Source organism: Eubalaena glacialis, chromosome 15 (genome assembly GCF_028564815.1).
Source record: "Eubalaena glacialis isolate mEubGla1 chromosome 15, mEubGla1.1.hap2.+ XY, whole genome shotgun sequence".
In the NCBI taxonomy this organism is placed as follows: Eukaryota; Metazoa; Chordata; class Mammalia; order Artiodactyla; family Balaenidae; genus Eubalaena; species Eubalaena glacialis.
In genome coordinates this window covers 83,373,894-83,393,900 of record NC_083730.1, presented here as the reverse complement: position 1 = coordinate 83,393,900, position 20,007 = coordinate 83,373,894, and the positions used below count along the sequence as shown (strand labels likewise).

At 44.2% G+C, this 20,007-nt stretch overlaps 1 protein-coding gene across 1 annotated transcript in view; it reads right to left on the bottom strand.

The window, feature by feature from the left end:
• Positions 1–20,007, bottom strand: part of SRRM4 (serine/arginine repetitive matrix 4) — a 161,137-nt gene that overhangs the window by 29,539 nt on the left and 111,591 nt on the right. The window contains exons 2-6 of the mRNA XM_061170143.1: positions 19,201–19,347; positions 9,547–9,633; positions 7,014–7,085; positions 4,201–4,227; positions 2,377–2,427 (exon numbers count right to left, since the gene is read on the bottom strand). Of these exons, the coding sequence (XP_061026126.1) occupies positions 2,377–2,427; positions 4,201–4,227; positions 7,014–7,085; positions 9,547–9,633; positions 19,201–19,347 (384 nt within the window). The remainder of the gene's footprint in view (positions 1–2,376; positions 2,428–4,200; positions 4,228–7,013; positions 7,086–9,546; positions 9,634–19,200; positions 19,348–20,007) is intronic.

The following is a 20,007-nucleotide window of genomic DNA, read 5'->3' as shown; positions in this document are numbered from 1 at the left end:
TGATGGTGATGGTGATGGGGATGGTGGTGATGGGGATGATGGTGATGGTGATGGGGATGATGGTGATGGGGATGATGGTGATGGTGATGGGGATGATGGTGATGGGGATGATGGTGATGGTGATGATGGTGATGGTGATGGGGATGGTGGTGATGGGGGTGATGGTGATGGTGATGATGGTGATGATGGTGATGATGGTGATGGTGATGGGGATGGTGGTGATGGGGATGATGGTGATGGTGATGGGGATGGGGTTGATGGTGATGGTGATGATGGTGATGATGGTGATGATGGTGATGATGGTGATGGGGATGGTGATGATGGTGATGGTGATGGTGATGGTAGGTAACCCGTCTCTAACACATACTGCCTGCCAGGCACTGGGTTCTAAGCATTTTCCTTAAATGGACTCATCTACTCCTCATAACAACCTACAAAGTGGATTCTCTTATTACTCCTATTTTACAGATGCAGAAACCAAGGCACAGAGAGATTAAACCACTTGCCTAACCTGCAGCCTAGAATGGTTACCTCCATCCTTTGCCCCAGCCTAAGCCGCCCCTCCCTCAGGAAGCCTCCCCTCACCACCACGCCCTCTTTCCTGCACCCGGGCTCCCACCTCACCCAGGGCTTCCATCTGCCACTGCTGTGCTGTGACCTCTCCCACATCTGTCCCCGGTGTCCTGCTGCGAGCTCCTCGAGGCCGGGAGGCACATCTGTCTAATCTCTGTCCTCGGGCCCCACACAGGGCCTGACACCTGTTAGGGCCTCTCTAAGGGATGCTGAATAAGAGGAAGTAAGTTACTCCAGCGGTCCCCTGTTTAAAAGCCGCCTTAACTAACCATGGATCTTGGCAAGAACAACCACCTGATCTCAGGGGTGTCTTGTGTTTCTTGCTTCTCCCTCTCCTGACTCTTGTTTTTTGGCTTTCACAACCTTCTTTTATGTCCTGCTAGTGATTTCTGAGACTCATCCAACTCTTGGCGCTGGGCAGCGTGGCCACCTTGCTGCCCTCAGGCAGGCAGTCCGTGCCTCTGTCATGATCTTCCCAGAACTCTTGGGGTCTGGGCGCAGCCCCCAGCTCAGTGACTGTCTAGACCGCAGCTCCACAGACAAGCCATGCTGAAGTCTCTGAGAACAGGCTCTGTCTGTGCTTAGCGTGAGCGTACACTCTATACAGACGACCAATGATTGCCTCTTGACGGGAACTGAACAAGCTTGATGATTGGGACGTTCTTCCCTGAGCTAACTCACAGCTCTATTGCTTCCTTCTGGAGCGTTCCCCAGGCCCCCGTGGTGGTGCCTGAAATGCCCTCTTTCGCACTGACCTTGGGTGAGGAGGCGCTTCAGGCCGGCAAAGCTGAGCGCTACGCCCTGCTTCCTCTTTTCCCTCCCCAGCAGCCCACTGACTTTCATCCCATTGCCTTTGATTCTCGCTTTAGAAGCTTCTTGGTGGGAGATAAAATGTTAGTTGATTGGAAAACACACTCACTAACATCTGCAAGGGTATAAAGTAGATGGGTTGTAACCAAATTTACTTTTAATTTGGCTGGGAACTGAACTCTTCAGGCAGCGCTGGCTGATTTGAATTTCTACTACCAGCTATAAACCGTGAACCAGCTGGGACCCGAGGCCGGGGGTAGGAGCTCCCCTGATATCTCCATGCTCTAAGCCCAGAGGCTGGGGCTGGGACTCACATGCACACACACGCGTGTGCACGCATGTGATCATGCCCCCTTACCCACCTGTGCACACACAACACACACGTGCACAGGTAAAAACCATCCCGCACCCTCCCTATGAGTAATGCACGCAGATTAAGCGGTGCACAAGCCAAGGGCACCGAACTAGCACATAGTAGCAGACAGGGCACCTACATGCACGCTATTCAAGTTCATGCTCACATAAGCAAGGGCACACATATGCATTCGTGTGAACACAGATATATACCCCCCCCACACACACACTATGCACCTGCATTGCACACAAATGTTTGCACGATGGAAGAATGTACAGATACTATTTACAAAGTGCACGCTACACATATACGCACCACGTACAAACGTTACACAACGCACACAGGCACACAGAATTCACACACAATGGGCACACACATGCACACCGTTCACTTTCATGCATACACAGACACGCATGCATACACACACATCACATACACAACCTTATGCACCCATGCATGCCAAACCCACAACTGCAAGTCTACACACAGTTCTGTCTTCCCCTTCCTTCTCCCCTCTTGCCCGCCCACCCTCCTCTCCCGGTCCCCATTTCTTTGGCAATTCTAACCCTCTGGCCGTTCACAGGTCAGTCCCCCACCTCCCCAAGCTGGACAGTACGTTGCAGGTGGGATCTACTTACTGTTTTTTGTGCCTCTTCTCTTCCCTTCTTTTGTTTTTTGGGCTGGAGGAGCTGAATGAGAAATGGCCAATTAACTGAAAGATGCAAAATTCTAGCGAAAGACAAAGTAGTCAAAATGCTTAACACACGGTGGTCACTAGATTCAGGCAGTTTGGGAATGGACACTGATCATTTCTAAGATCGGAGCAGTTGCTGCCAACGTTTTCACCCAGTGGGCTCAGCTAGACACACCAACCCACACGTACAGGCTGGGGATGGGGGATGGAGGATGCTGAGATCGGCTCTGGTAGCTTCATAAAAACAGCAGTAGCAAAGGTAATCATATCTGCCATGCTTTGAGGCTTTCTTATCAGGTAAGCGCTGTGCTAATACCTCTTGGCAATAATCTCATTTCATTCTCCCTACAACCTATGGGCAGTGGCACATTTAATAAGCACTCATTTTCCAGAAATAGAAACTGGCCTTAGACCGGCTAAGAAACTTGACCAGGATCACACAGGTGAGCTGGAAAGTGGCCCCAGACCATGGGTCCCCAGGGCCCATCCTCTTGACTGCTGTTCAATCAATTTCTAAGAGAAAAGAATGGAATATCCAGGGAGCTGCTCTAAAGCCTCATGAAGTTTGGCAGATTCTGAAACGTTCTGCTCGTGAATATTCAAGTATCTGTTTTCTTTTAAAGTCACAGTACTGGGGTGTGGGCAGAATGGACAATGATGACTCAGGGTCCCAGCATCATCAAATAGAGACCCCAGAGGGCGAACACTGTTTGGTAGTTCAAGCCAGACCGGCTTCAGAGGGTCACCAGGAACGCATCACTGACTTAAGTCCTGGGGAGGAGAAAATTTGATTTCATCCTACTGAAATCGCACCTTGACATGTGTTTGGGACTCAGCCTGGGAGTTGGAGAGCCCAGGACCTCACTGAACGATCCAAGTTCACATCCTGGCTCTGCTGCTGAGTTGCTGTGTGACATCAGGCAGGTTACCTGTCCTCCTGAAGACCCAGTTTCCTTGCCCTTAAAATGGGGCCATTGCTCAAGCTGTTGGGCTGAGTGGATGGATGACATTGGTTATCAGTGTCTACTTGTTAACTGAATGAATGAAAGGCCTTTGCACTCTGCCAGCTGCTGGAATTGTGCTATTGTCATTTTGGAAGCCACGGAAGGGTGTCCTGATCCTCTGTCTGACAGATTTGGGTTTGAGTTTTGGCTCTGCCACCTTCTGACCGTGTGTGTCTGTGGACACGCCTGCCACACCTCCTGAGTCTTAGTTTCTTCATCTGTAAAATGGAAATAATAAGGATATCCACCGCACAGCGTTGTGATGGGGATTAATGGAGATTAAATACACACACGCATGGAAAAGGCTTAGCACAGGATCTAATTTATAGTGAGTACCCCACAGGTGACAGCGTTATTTGTGTTCACCCTGTGCTTCTAGCACTCGGCCTCTGCCCCTTGGCTAGGATCTGGGAAGGCTTTGGTGGGGTGACTGGGGCTGATGCTTCTCTACATGCCCCAACCCAAGATTTCAACCAGCGGTCAAACAAACAGACTCTGGCACGGGTGGCGAGACTGGCCAGGGAGAGGACTCGGTAGGAGCTGGTCCGGCAGCAACCATCTGGCCTGGGGGAAATTGAAAGTCTGGCTTGGAACTTTCATGGAAACCAGATCATGGCCTTCATTTCAGAGGAAACTGAGGCCCAGGAAGATGAAGGGGGCGTGAACACAGAGGTAGAGGCAGAGAGCTTGACCCTAGATGCTGCTTAAACCTGGTTAGGAAAGCAGAGAGCTAAGCAGGCAGCCAGAGGCAACAAGATGCTTACCTGTGCCTTCTCTTCTTGGAGGACGACCTGATTGAGGGCAAAAAAAAAAAAAAAGGAAGAGAGAGAGGGAGGAAGGAAAGGAGAGAGAGAGGGAGGGAGTGAAGGAGAGGAAGGAAGAGGGAAGAAAGGAACAGAGGGAGGGAGGGAAGAAAATAAGTGTGAGTCTGAAGTTTCTTTTCCTGGGATGGATGTATCAGTGCATTTGTCATCAGGCTACAAGGGGACCGGGACACCTAGCAAATCCTCCTCCTCTTTTAGATTGGAAGATCATATGGGAAACACTGGTTTGCATTTTGAATTTCCAGGTCAAAACCTACCAGAGTTTCAATCCTCACCCAAATTTGTCAGTAAGCCTGTCCTGGAAAAGGGCGCATGAGGGGCCAGAAGAGAGTCCCTCTGCCTCTTCCCTCCCCCCAAGTCTCACTTTGGTCTTTTCTCTCCCTAGTTGTGGATTCTTCACCATCATCATCATCATCATTTTCATCTTCATGGAACGACCGACTTCCACATGTGGAACTCTTTACTGGTGGCCAGGCTCCGTGCTAAGCATGTCTCACATACAATCTCACTCAATTTCTTCCCCAAACCTGTGAAGTACTATTAACAACCATTTGACAAAGACGCTGAAGCTCAGAGAAGTTAGTTAAGTTGTCAAGGGCCACACAGCTTCACCTATGCAACCCCGATTCATTCTTCAGAGCCCCACACAGATGTCATCTTCTCCTTGTAGCATTTTCCAATCCACTCAGGCTGGTTTGGTGCCTCCTCTCTGTTCCCACAAACCCTGGGTGAGCTTCTGAGCTTAGCCTCACTAAGGTACAGACTTCTGCGTAATATGACTACCATTTTCCCCACGAGAACGTGAGCAACTTGAGGGCACGGACTGGGTTCTGCTCGCTGCTCTGTTCTCAGGGCCCTGAATCCTAATCCGTGACACACAATGGGTATTCAATAAATAGATGTGAAAAATGGGATATATATATATTTTTAACCCTGAAGCCTTAGTTAATTGAAAGGGAGAAAAAAAAAGCTCAATGCATCCTCTACCCCTCGATCCCAGCTCCAAAAAGTCAACCATCACTAACCAAACATTTCAGGAACTTGGAGAAAATGGACTAGAATTAGAGCAATGCTCGGTAGATGAGGGCTTGGGAAGAACCGGCGTTTGTATTTCCCCCTCCTAATTCCCCACGTCATGGTCCTTCTTCCCTCTAAACCTCCAGCAACCCCTGGGCCAACTGTAGCCCCCAGAAAGAAAGCCTGTTTCCAACCCTCTGGCCTAGTCTCTTTCCCACGAGAAGAAGCCTTGAGTAAGAAGCCACTTGGCTCCCAAGATCCATATAGAAAAATGCCCCTGCTCCCCATGCAACCCCTAAATTGGGACAAACTGCTCAGTACAGGAAGGTGACGAGACGGCAGTCTGCGGTCACAGGCAGGTCCTGCCTCGACAAAGGACTCTGTGTTGGGAAAGTTTCGAACACCAAATTAGCAACATTTTACAATTGGTTTGCCCACACCTTGTCTTGAGCACAAACTCAGAGAGCATCAGTTGGCGTGTTTGGGCAGGTGGCAGACATAATCGGTGAGACCAAACTGAGTTGAGACCTTTCTGGCAACAAGGGCTGAAAGGCAACCACACCCCTGGGTTGGGAAAAGCCACACGGGGGCTACTTTGAACGAGAGGGTGAGATGCGGCGGGGAGGCGAACCCAAATGACCTCTTACCTTTTGTTCTGCTGCGATGGTTTAATTGCACAAATAATCCACCACCACCCGTGTCGGAAAATTGGAAGATACAGATAAGCAAAAATAAAATATAAACCGCTCTTTCCCTGTCATCCACAGCCAACCACAGCAAATATCTTAACTTCCAAAGATAGCTTCACACTCTCTGAGCCCAGGGGGCCAAACAAGCTCTGTAAACGTGTGTAGATGGAGGGGAGCAGGTTAGGTGGGGACAGTGCAGCACCTCCGCTCTGTCTAAACACACAGCAACTCCTCAGCTCCAGCTGATGGCTGCCTGTGGGAAAACCGGTCCAATGAAGAGAGAGCTTCTGATTTTACAGAGGAGCAGGAAAACTTTGATTTTTGTATTGTGAAATCTTTCAATTATAAAATGTTGGCTCGGCCTGTTAACCACAGATTTGAGACCTCTGGTGCATAGCCTTCCTGTCTTTTATTTTTCCCCATAAGCGTGTGTGTGTGTGTGTGTGTGTGTGTGTGTGTGTGTACATGCACATGTGTATAGTGAGCTCCTTTGGGACTGTGTGTCCAGTTCCTAATGCCCCTTAACCACTGTCCACAAGGGCGTACGATCCAGAAGCCATGTTTCACAGGATCCCATTCTCTAGGACATAGTTGGACCAACCAGAAAGGTCTCTCCTTGGGAATTTGGAATAAGGAACAAGACCGAGAGATACAGCGTCTTCCTGTGGCTGGGTCTGCAACATGAAGAGACAGGAACAGGGTGCAGGGTCCACGTCCCCGTGTGCACTAGGGGGCCCGGCTTGGGCTGTGTCAGCTTTCCATTCGTCGGTTCTAGCCCCTCACTGAGGCCTGGCTGGTGCCTGAGACATTCCTGTCTCCTTAGAACAAATTCCCCTCTGGCCTGAGTTAGCATTAGTGGGCCTCTCGTCCTTGCAACCAGAGTCCCAAGTTAGACGAGATACAAATACACGACAACACATAGATGAGTATTTTTTTATAAATGAAATGATAAGCTTCCAAATTACCTTGCAGTGCCATCCACTGTCACCTCCACCCTCACCCCAGCGGGAACATCCCTGTTTATTTGCAGAGGAGGAAGGACAGTACCTGTGTCTCTTATGTTTCTTGGAACTTTTCTTCTTCTTTTTCTTGACAGGCGATGGGCTATATGATGGGGACCTGCCGGGGAGGGGAGACACACTTCAGAGGGAGGCTTTGAGGGCCAGGGTTGGTTTCATAGAGACCCTTCTCCAGCCCCCAGACATGCCTCAGCTCTTTCAGTAACACACATCAAGGATGATAATTTGTAGAGTTAGTTTGCATTTGTTTCAAATGTTACCATGTGTTTTACTACATGTATTATCTCATTTAATCCTTCCACACACTTTTTAGGTAGGTACAATTGCTACCCTCCCTTTTCAGACAAAGAAAGCGGGGTTCAGAGAGGTAAAGTGACTTGCCCAAAGACACACAGCTAAGAAGGTGGGTGAGCTGAGATTCAAACTGAAGACTCACTGATCCCAGGGGCTTTGCTCTCAATCACTATAGCACCCATAGCTGCCTTCCTGGTCAGGCCATAAGTATTTATTTTTGTCTGCTGCCCTCTTCCAAAACTGCACATACTTTAAAGGTCTCTCCCCTGCTCCACCCTGTTTCTCCCTGGTAAGACCAAACCCCTGCAGGAGACCTTGCCAGGATGCACTCAGCACGGTGGTGTCATGAAGGGGTTACCCGAGAAACAGAGACGTCCTAGAATCATGATTATGACTCAGGGCTGAGGTTCGGGTAACCCGAGTTCCAATTCTGACTCTACCATTAATTTATAAGTCACCTCGGGCATGTCACTGCTCACTCCAAGTCTCCTGTTCTCCCACTGATAAAATACCACGGTTGAAGCGTATCAGGAGCTGCAAACTCAATGCCAACAGAGGCCTGCCTCTCAGATAGCTTAAATGGATGCAGCAGGTTGCGGGGCGGGGGGGAGCAGGGGAGACAGTAGGGAGTGGTGAGGCCTGTGGTGAACCAGAGAGCACCTGACCCAGGGGTATGGCTGCTTCTCAGATCAGCTGAAGGTCCCAGGTAGGAATGCAGGCCTGGGCTTCTAGAGCTCCTGCCTTTTGAATAGAAGTTGCCAGAAAAACATATTTTCGTATGACATCTCCTGGTTTTAAAATATGGCCACCAATTAAAAAGACAAAAAACACTTTGCAGGTCAAATAAAACATGTCTGCAGGGGGAGATGCAGGGTTGAGAAACAATCGGACTTAGGGAATCATAGCACTTGTCCCCAGAGAGTGCTCACTGGACATACTGAATGAATGAATGAATGAATGAATGATGGGAGTCTGATCCCTCTGGTTTCCTTCTTTGACATGTTCTCCTGTCCATACCTAAAATCAGGAAGCTCAGGCCACTTATCCTAATTCCACCCCTCGCCCTAGAATGGCTGGAACTCAGGGTCTTCATTCACAGTCCCCTCTGGGTCCTCTTTGGGCCTAGCCCCTTAGAACTAGGTGAAAGGGGTGTGGAGGGAACAGGGCCCCGGAAAACCTGGAGTTAGGGCCTGAGTCATCCAGACTCTGCTCTCTGCTGCCCCCTGCAGGCTTCTTCAAATACTGCCTCCAAGGTTTGCTGTGATTTTTAACTCGCCCCTCTAAGGAACATCTCTCTGACCACCCCTTGGGGTGTGGAACACTGAACCTGCTTTTAGTCTAGGGATTGACAGCCTAGAAGAAAATCTGACAATATTTTTAAATACAAAAAAATTAAAAGGTATTGTACATAGAAAAACCTCACAGGGTTCAAAAGAGTCAATAGCTGGCCAAAAATATAAAGTCCATTATCCTTGGCATTTGCGTGTGGTGGAAGCAACTGAGGAGCCTGGAATCAAGTGTCTGTAGGTTCTGTCACCTCCTCTCTGAGACTTTATTTTCTCATCTCTAAAATGGGGATAATAGCTATAAGAGAAATGAGTCATGGTGACTAGAGTTGACAATACCGTACTGCTAAGAGATTAGATCTTAAAAGATCTCATCACAAGAAAAACCATTGTAACTATATGAGGTGATGGATAGGTTAACCACACTTACTGTGGTAATCATTTAGCAATATAAACATATGTCAAATCATGACGCTGTAACCTTGGACTAATACAATGTTATAGGTCAATTATATCTCAATAAAACTGGGAAAATTTTTTTAATAAAAATAAAATGGGGATAATAATGCCTGCCTGCTAGATCGTGGTCAAGCGTAAAAGAGATCATGGAGATCACAGTGCTTAGTACAGCCGCTCACATACGTGAGGTCTCCAAAAATAAATAAATAAGTAAATATGCATGGTCATGACTATGCTTCAGACTAGTCATTTACTATGTGCCAGACACTGTGACAGCTGCTTCCACGTCCATTTTATCACCTAATTCTCATAAAACCCCAAGAGGCAGGTATTTCCACCATTTTACAGAAGTGGAAACAGGCTCAGAGAGGTGAAGTGACTTGCCCAAGGTCACACAGCTAGTTAAGAGGCATACAGGGGATCTGAATCCCAGGGGAGTCACTGTCTGACTCCAAAGCCCTTATTACCCCTCTTTTGTCCATTCCCCCATCTTCAGTGTTCCATGTCCCTTGGGGCCCTCACCTCCTTCTCTTCTTCCGGGTAGCTTTCTTCTTTTTCTTCTTCCCCCTGGAGGAAGGGGGTGGCGTCAAGTCTTTGCCTTGGGAGGCACTGAGGGGAAAACAGAACTGGGCATTAGAGGACACAGGGTTCCCCAAACCCCCAATCAGGGCTGTTGCAGCTGGGAAAGGATCCAGTTCCTTGGAGGGTGAAGGACCCATAGTGAATACTTAATTACCACCTCATGGCTGATTTGGTTACACTTCAGATTAAATGCATCAAATAAGGAGTTAATGCTGACCTAATGCGACAGATGCTGTACGTTACCCAAACATCAATTGATTAGTTAAATCAGAGTTATAGAGGTTAACTGCTCCTTAATAGATTTATTATTGAATTTGCAAATGGCTCACCTTGGTAAATAAATCAGTTTTTAAATAATTAATCGGCAGTTCAGCACCCTCTCTCCCCAATACATCGTGTCTGTAGTTCCTGCTGGAAATTAAATAGGAGGCAGAAGGTAGGTTAAGTAGCAGCTGATTATTAAAAGTATATTTGCCAAGGTCTAATGTAACAAGATACATTTCTTATATCGCTTCAAGGAACCTCAAAAATCTCCACTTTTCAGGAATAATTATTTGCTGTTCAATTAAATTCAAATGCTCAGGCTGCAGTTAAATGAAGTCAAGTTATCTCCTTTTATAATTGGGGCAGGCTCCAGGGATTTTTTTTAAAGCACTATCCCATGGCAAAAAGATATGGTTTTGGATGAAAAACTGCTTGGGAATTGAAACATGCCAACCCAGCTGAACCTCTTTGGGAAAACAGATTATTAATAAAAAGTTATTGTCATTATTAGTAACAACACGGCTACCGTTTATTCACTTATTATGCACCAAATGTTTTATATACTTTGATGCTCACAAAAGCACTGTGAGGGTGTTATTTTTTTTTTTTTAACATCTTTATTGGAGTATAATTGCTTTAAAATGGTGTGTTAGTTTCTGCTCTACAACAAAGTGAATCAGCTATACATATACATACATCCCCATATCTCCTCCCTCTTGCATCTCCCTCCCACCCTCCCTATCCCACCCCTCTAGGTGGTCACAGAGCACCAAGCTGATCTCCCTGTGCCATGCGGCTGCTTCCCACCAGCTATTGATTTTACATTTAGTAGTGTATATAAGTCCATGCCACTCTCTCACTTCGTCCCAACCAACCCCTCCCCCTCCCCGTGTCCTCAAGTCCATTCTCTACATCTGCGTCATTAGTCCTGTCCTGCCCCTAGGTTCTTCAGAACCATGTTTTTTTTTTTTTAGATTCTATATATAAGTGTTAGCATACGGCATTTGTTTTTGTCTTTTTGACTTACTTCACTCTGTATGACAGACTCTAAGTCCATCCACCTCACTACAAATAACTCAATTTCGTTTCTTTTTATGGCTGAGTAATATTCCATTGTATATATGTGCCACATCTTCTTTATCTATTCATCTGTCGATGGACACTTAGGTTGCTTCCATGTCCTGGCTATTGTAAATAGAGCTGCAATGAACATTGTGGTACATGACTCTTTGTGAATTATGGTTTTCTCAGAGTATATGCCCAGTAGTGGGATTGCTGGGTCATAAGGTAGTTCTATTTTTAGCTTTTGAAGGAACCTCCATACTGTTCTCCATAGTGGCTGTATCAATTTACATTCCCACCAACAGTGCAACAGGGTTCCCTTTTCTCCACACCCTCTCCAGCATTTGTTGTTTGTAGATTTTCTGATGATGCCCATTCTGACCGGTATGAGGTGTTACCTCATTGTAGTTTTGATTTGCATTTCTCTAATAATTAGTGATGTTGAGCGGCTTTTCATGTGCCTCTTGGCCATCTGTATGTCTTCTTTGGAGAAATGTCTATTTAGGTCTTCTGCCCATTTTTGGATTGGGTTGTTTGTTTCTTTAATATTGAGCTGCATGAGCTGTTTATATATTTTGGAGATTAATCCTTTGTCCATTGAGTCATTTGCAAATATTTTCTCCCATTCTGAGGGTTGTCTTTTCATCTTGTTTATAGTTTCCTTTGCTGTACAAAAGCTTTAAAGATTCATTAGGTCTCATTTGTTTATTTTTGTTTTCATTTCCATTACTCTAGGAGGTGGGTCAGAAAAGATCTTGCTGTGATTTATGTCAGAGTGTTCTGCCTATATTTTCCCCTAAGAGTTTTATAGTGTCTGGCCTTACATTTAGGTCTTTAATCCATTTTGAGTTTATTTTTGTGTATGGTGTTAGGGAGTGTTCTAATTTCATTCTTTTACGTGTAGCTGCCCAGTTTTCCCAGCACCACTTATTGAAGAGTTTGTCTTTTCTCCATTGTATATTCTTGCCTCCTTTATCAAAAATAAGGGGACCATATGTGCGTGGGTTTATCTCTGGGCTTTCTATCCTGTTCTGTTGATCTATATTTCTGTTTTTGTGCCAGTACCATACTGTCTTGATTACTGTAGCTTTGTAGTATAGTCTAAAGTCAGGGAACCTGATTCCTCCAGCTCCGTTTTTCCTTCTCAAGATTCCTTTTGCTATTCGGGGTCTTTTGTGTTTCCAAACAAATTGTGAAATTTTTTGTTCTAGTTCTGTGAAAAATGCCATTGGTAGTTTGATAGGGATTGCGTTGAATCTGTAGATTGCTTTGGGTAGTCTAGTCATTTTCACAATGTTGATTCTTCCAATCCAAGAACATGGTATATCTCTCCATCTGTTTGTATCACCTTTAATTTCTTTCATCAGTGTCTTATAGTTTTCTGCATACAGGTCTTTTGTCTCCTTAGGTAGGTTTATTCCTAGGTATTCTATTCTTTTTGTTGCAGTGGTAAATGGGAGTGTTTCCTTAATTTCTCTTTCAGATTTTCCATCATTAGTGTATAGGAATGCAAGAGATTTCTGTGCATTAATTTTGTATCCTGCTACTCTACCAAATTCATTGATTAGCTCTAGCAGTTTTCTGGTGGCATCTTTAGGATTCTCTACGTATAGCATCATGTCATCTGCAAACAGTGACAGCTTTACTTCTTCTTTTCTGACTTGGATTTCTTTTTCTACTCTGATTGCTGTGGCTAAAACTCCCAAAACTATGCTGAATAATAGTGGTGAGAGTGGACAACCTTGTCTTGCTCCTGATCTTAGAGGAAATGGTTTCAGTTTTTCACCATTGGGAACGATGTTGGCTGTGGGTTTGTCATATATGGCCTTTATTATATTGAGGTAAGTTCCCTCTATGCCTATTTTCTGGAGGGTTTTATCATAAGTGGGTGTTGAATTTTGTCAAAAGATTTTTCTGTATCTATTGAGATGATCATATGGTTCTTCTCCTTCAGTTTGTTAATATGGCTTATCACACTGATTGATTTGCGTATATTGAAGAATCCTTGCATTCCTGGGATAAACCGCACTTGATCATGGTGTATGATCCTTTTAATGTGCTGTTGGATTCTGTTTGCTAGTATTTTCTTGAGGATTTTTGCATCTATGTTCATCAGTGATATTGGCCTGTAGTTTTCTTTCTTTGTGACATCTTTGTCTGGTTTTGGTATCAGGGTGATGGTGGCCTTGTAGAATGAGTTTGGGAGTGTTCCTCCCTCTGCTATATTTTGGAAGAGTTTGAGAAGGATAGGTGTTAGCTCTTCTCTAAATGTTTGATAGAATTTGCCTGTGAAGTCATCTGGTCCTGGACTTTTGTTTGTTGGAAGATTTTTAATCACAGTTTCAATTTCAGTGCTTGTGATTGGTCTGTTTATATTTTCTATTTCTTCCTGGTTCAGTCTCGGAAGGTTGTGCTTTTCCAAGAATTTGTCCATTTCTTCTTTTCTAAGAACTTGTCCCGGTTGTCCATTTTATTGGCATATAGTTGCCTGTAGTAATCTCTCATGATCCTTTGTATTTCTGCAGTGTCAGTTGTTACTTCTCCTTTTTCATTTCTAATTCTGTTGATTTGAGTCTTCTCGCTTTCTGTCTTGATGAGTCTGGCTAATGGTTTATCAATTTTGTTTATCTTCTCAAAGAACCAGCTTTTAGCTTTATTGCTCTTTGCTACCATTCCTTCATTTTTTTTTCATTTATTTCTGATCTGATCTTTATGATTTCTTTCCTTCTGCTAACTTTGGGGGTTTTTTTGTTCTTCTTTCTCTAATTGTTTTAGGTGTAAGGTTAGGTTGTTTATTTGAGATGTTTCTTGTTTCTTGAGGTAGGATTGTATTGCTATAAACTTCCCTCTTATTACTGCTTTTGCTGCATCCCATAGGTTTTGGGTTGTCGTGTTTTCATTGTCATTTGTTTCTAGGTATTTTTTTATTTCCTCTTTGATTTCTTCAGTGATCTCTTGGTTATTAAGTAGTGTACTGTTTAGCCTTCACGTGTTTGTATTTTTTACAGATTTTTTCCTGTAATTGATATCTAGTCTCATAGCATTGTGGTCAGAAAAGATACTTGATATGATTTCAATTTTCTTAAATTTACCAAGGCTTGATTTGTGACCCAAGATATGATCTATCCTGGAGAATGTTCCATGAGCATTTGAGAAGAAAATGTATTCTGTTGTTTTTGGATGGAATGTCCTATAAATATCAATTAAGTCCATCTTGTTTAATGTATCATTTAAAGCTTGTGTTTCCTTATTTATTTTCATTTTGGATGATCTGTCCATTGGTGAAAGTGGGGTGTTAAAGTCCCCTACTATGATTGTGTTACTGTCAGTTTCCCCTTTTATGGCTGTACGTATTGAGGTGTTCCTCTGTTGGGTGCATAAATATTCACAATTGTTATATCTTCTTCTTGGATTGATCCCTTGATCATTATGGAGTGTCCTTCTCTGTCTTTTGTAATAATCTTTATTTTAAAGTCTATTTTGTCTGATATGCGATTGCTACTCCAGCTTTCTTTTGATTTCCATTTGCATGGAATATCTTTCTCCATCCCCTCACTTTCAGTCTGTATGTGTCCCTAGGTCTGAAGTGGGTCTCTTGTAGACAGCATATATATGGGTCTTGTTTTTGTATCCATTCAGCCAGTCTATGTCTTTTGGTGGGAGCATTTAATCCATTTACATTTAAGGTAATTATCGATATGTATGTTCCTATTACCATTTTCTTAACTGTTTTGGGTTTGTTATTAAAGGCCTTTTCCTTCTCTTGTGTTTCCTGCCTAGAGAAATTCCTTTAGCATTTGCTGAAAAGCTGGTTTGGTGGTGCTGAATTCTCTTAGCTTTTGCTTGTCTGTAAAGGTTTTAAGTTCTCCATCGGATCTGAATGAGATCCTTGCTGGGTAGAGTAATCTTGGTTGTAGGTTTTTCCCTTTCACCACTTTAAATATGTTTTGCCACTCCCTTCTGGCTTGCAGAGTTTCTGCTGAAAGATCAGCTGTTAACCTTATGGGGATTCCCTTGTGTGTTTTTTGTTGCTTTTCCCTTCCTGCTTTTAATATTTTTTCTTTGTATTTAATTTTTGATAGTTTGGTTAATACGTGTCTTGGCATGCTTCTCCTTGGATTTATCCTGTATGGGACTCTCTGTGCTTCCTGGACTTGATTATTTCCTTTCCCATATTAGGGAAGTTTTCAACTATAATCTCTTCAAATATTTTCTCAGTCTGTTTCTTTCTCTCGTCTTCTTCTGGACCCCTATAATTCGAATGTTGGTGTGTTTAATATTGTCTCAGAGGTCTCTAAGACTGTCCTCAATTCTTTTCATTCTTTTTTCTTTATTCTGCTCTGTGGTAGTTATTTCCACTATTTTGTCTTCCAGGTCACTTATCCGTTCTTCTGCTTCAGTTATTCTGCTATTGATTACTTCTAGAGAATTTTTAATTTCATTTATTGTGTTGTTCATCATTGTTTGTTTGCTCTTTAGTTCTTCTAGGTCCTTGTTAAACGTTTCTTGTATTTTCTCCATTCTATTTCCAAGATTTTGGATCATCTTTACTATCATTATTCTGAATTCTTTTTCAGGTAGACTGCCTATTTCCTCTTCATGTGTTTGGTCTGGTGGGTTTTCACCTTGCTCCTTCATCTGCTGTGTATTTTTCTGTCTTCTCATTTTGTTTAAATTACTGTGTTTGGGGTCTCCTTTTTGCAGCCTGCAGGTTCATAGTTCCCGTTGTTTTTGGTGTCTGCCCCCAGTGGGTGAGGTTGGTTCAGTGGGTTGTGTAGGCTTCCTGGTGGAGGGGGCTGGTGCCTGTGCTCTGGTGGATGAGGCTGGTCTTGTCTTTCTGGTGGGCAGGACCATGTCTGGTGGTGTGTTTTGGGGTGTCTGTGACCTTAGTATGATTTTAGGCAGCCTCTCTGCTAATGGGTGGGGTTGTGTTCCTGTCTTGCTAGTTGTTTGGCATAGGGTGTCCAGCACTGTAGTTTGCTGGTTGTTGAGTGGAGCTGGGTCTTAGCGTTGAGATGGAGATCTCTGGGAGAGCTTTTGCCGTTTGATATTACGTGGAGCCGGGAGGTCTCTGGTGGACCAATGTCCTGAACTCGGCTCTCCCACCTCAGAGGCACAGGCCTGACACCCGGCCGGAGCACCAAGACCCTGTCAGCCACACAGCAGCAGCTCTGTCCCTCACTGCGCCTCCTGGGTCATGGCCTGTCGGCTGCTGCTGAGCCCGTCTCCTGCTTCTACCCGTGGTAACCCCACAGGAGCAAGGGCAAGCAGACAGTCTTGAGAGGGTCTGCTGCTGAATGGTGGCCAGCCTCGTTCTCGTCCCTCAGCCCGGCAGCAATCCAGCAGCTGCAGTTGGGTCTCCTTTCTAACAAACCCTAAAGGGGTATTCAGATGACACCTTGTAGAACTTTCTGGGGATCAGGGTCAAAGAGCCTGTCAACATAGTGGCGACTGCTAGCTGTTACTTCCGAAAGGACGCTCATGCAGACTGGGGTCTCCGACAGGCAGGCCATCTTGGTGTTATGATTTTTACTGTCTCATTCTACAGGCGAAGAAAACCAGGCTCAAGAGAGTTGAATCGTCTTGCTCACGGCTGCACAGTAAGGAAGTATCCGAGTTGGAATTTGAATCGAGGCCTGTGTGATTCCTAGCCTGAGAGCTTTCCCACAAAACCAGCTGCCTTTTCACACTTGTTTGTGTGGCTGATCTTTTGGAAGTTACTCAACTTTTTACAAAACATCATAAAATGCTGCCATAATTAATTCCATTCTAAGAATCTGGTATTTACAGTTAGTAGAAAAAAACGATACAGTGATTAGAATATATGTTAAGGTCTCCGCATTGTCAGCCAATGAAAATCATATAGCCATATCTAGAACAGTTTCAAGAGAGTCACTTTTAGCAGGTTAAAAATAAAAATCATAGGGATTAAGTACCTAGTTACTTAACTACACTTACATGTTATATAAAGCACAAAACACAGCACACATATCCAGGAAGCAAACAGGCCTCTTGTGTAAGCACAGTAGGCCACTTCCAAATTTTTCCTTCAACGAGGGCTTGACACAGAGTAAGAGCCTAATAAACATTTGTTGAGTGACCAAATGAGGGATGAATGGATGAAATAATTTAGACACTTGTTAAATCATCTTGTTTCATATAAACACTTCCCAGTGTAACAGCTGCCAGGAATTTGAGAAAAACTGAAAACATTTAAGGCATAAATGCTTAAAGAGAAAGAAAAGACCTTTTAAAAATGTGTCTTATAAAATAGAGAAAGATTTTATTGTTTCTGTCAATTACTGTCACTTCATTCTCATACCCCAGGGTTTCAGGGAAGCAAGGTCTGGGAACCACTATCCTAAACTCAGATTTAAGTGATGAGATAAAACCCAAAAGCCCTACAGAGAAAGACAAATATCATATGATATCATTTGTTTGTGGACTCTAAAAAAATGATACAAATGAACTTATTTACAAAACAGAAATAGACTCACAGACATAAAAAACAAACTTATGGAGTGGGGTGGGAGGGGGGAGATAAATGAGGAGTTTGGGATTAACATATACACACTATATATAAAATAGGTAAACAACAGGGACCTACTGTACAGCACAGGGAACTAGACTCAATACCTTGTAATAACCTATAATGGAAAAGAATCTGAAAAAGAATATATATATATATATATATCTGAATCACTTTACTGTACACTTGAAACTAAAACAACTTTGCAAATTAACTATACCTCAAAAAAAAATACTGTTAGGAAAAAAAAAAAGCCCTTGAATCTGGATGGATTTGATGTCCGTGAGGGGGGTAATTAACCCCCTCCCTAAATCCCAGATGCCTTTCCTCCACCTCTTTATTTTCCATGCACCAGTCTCCCAGGTGTGCCCTTGCACACAGTGGGACGGTAGGGCCAGAATAGCGGTTAAGTGCACCACAGTGACATAAGGGGCGGTTAAACATGCAGCAGTTAAGTATGCAGCGGTCACATATACAGTGGTTCACTACACAGTGGTCAGATACGCGGAGGGGAAGTATGCAGCCGTAAAGAATGCTGGCTCCAGAAACGGACACACTTGTATTTGAACTACTGCTCTATTACTTCCTAGCTGGGCGGCCTCTATGAGTATCATTTTCATCATCTGTAAGATGGGTATAAAACATGAGACCTGTGTCCTAAGTTCGTTACAAGGAATGAGAGAGCTTACTCATGCGATGTGCCCTGGACCAGCACGGAGCAAGTTTACAGTAAATGTAGTGTCTATTATTATAATTATTATGATTTTGATTATCACTAGCAATAGGATTATCATCAATATTGTGGTTTTTACTCATGTCAGAGAGCAGGTCACAGATAGGGGAAGGGAGCAAGAGGCCTGGACACTGTATGATCAAATGGACGACACAGCATCATTTTTAGATTATCATGTCCAGAACCTTCTCTTCCGGCTCCATGAGACCCCAACTAACATCTTAAGGTCCTCTTATATTCCAGGCTCACTGTCAGGATCTGTACACACCTGATCTGATTTAATCTTCACTCGACTTTGAGAATTAGATCTCAATATCCCCATTTTATAGTTGTGAAAACTGAGGCTCACACAAGAAAACAAACTTGCCCAAGGTCACTCAGTTAGTAAGTGATGGTGTGCAGGTTTGAACGCAAGTCCCTACAACACACTAAGTCCCCTTTGGCTGTCTAGGAGTCAATGTTTTGAAAGTATGGAAATTCCCTTCCCCTCCCCTTCTCTCTCCATCTCCTTCAGCCTCTTATGGAAAGAACTTTTTTTTTTTCTGTTTCCTGGGGATAATCCTCCGGAACTGATGTTGAACTTCACTTCTTCAAGCTGATAGGACTTAACTGTTTCTCCCTCATTGAAATCACGGCCTAACTAACTAAAGCCTGTAGCCAGCCTGGGTAGAGGGCAGCCTGGGTGGAGGAGCAGACTTCGTCCATGAAAGCTGCTCTGGCTTCCTAAGCCACTGCCTCAGGATTCAGGCTCATAACTAGAGACTCCTGTTCATAAGCCTCAGGGGTCTATGAGTCCTCTAAAATGGTACACAGAATTTGGGGAGTATTCTCGGCATTCATAGCTTCCATCTAATTCTCAGATGGGTTTTGATCTGATTTAAGGATCTCAAAGAGGAACTTGCAAAAGCGAGAGGGGAAGAGTCGTCAGAGAGACAAACTTCATTTCTCCATCCTCAAGTTGAACTTCCCTGTTAGATTGAAGAGGGGAGCGGGGGCAGGGTCTCACCTGTGTGCTCTGGCAGGACTGGCCTCCCGGCAGGCTTTGCCTCTCTCCCAGCTGTTGGAGCCCAAGACCTCAGTGGCCAGAGGCTGGCTCAGCTTTTCCGAGGGTCCATCCTGAGCTGGCACCATGGGGCTGCTCTGGGGTTCTGTCCTATAGGGGAGGAAATAAGGAGGCAAAAGTGTTAGGATATGACAGAGATTCTTAATGTTCATCAAACATTCATAGATGTCAGAATATTTCCAACCTCCCTTGGAGTAAAGTTGGGGCCATAATATCATCAAGGGTCAATGGTCTCTGAATGGGAGTGATATGTATTGTTTCCAGTTTGAGGCAGTAAGATCTGTGTGTCATCTCCAGCTCTCTCTCCCTCTGTCACAGTGACTTTGGAGGCCACACATTCCAAAAAGTGAAGCTACTTGATGGAGGAGAGATGCCTGGACCACATCAGACTTTGCATGACAGAAATAAGCCTTAGTTAGGTTAAGCCACTGAGGTTTAGGGATTTATTTGTTACTGCAGCCTAGCCTAGCCTAACCTGATTGAATCACAGGGAGAGGCTGAAAACCAGCATTTTACTTCCTTCCTCAAGACTTAATTGGAGGCCAAAGCAGTATAGGATTAGTTCAAACTCTCCTTTGCCATTTCTATCCCACTTTTCTGCCTTATCTGTGTATGGCACAGAGACAGCTTCATTTAAACACTCTCTTCACGATTTAGTAACTCTAGGTCCTGGGATCAGTCCCTCAACCTCTCTGAGCTGCAGTTTCCTGAACTATAAAATAGGGAATAATATCAGTCCATATATTGTTG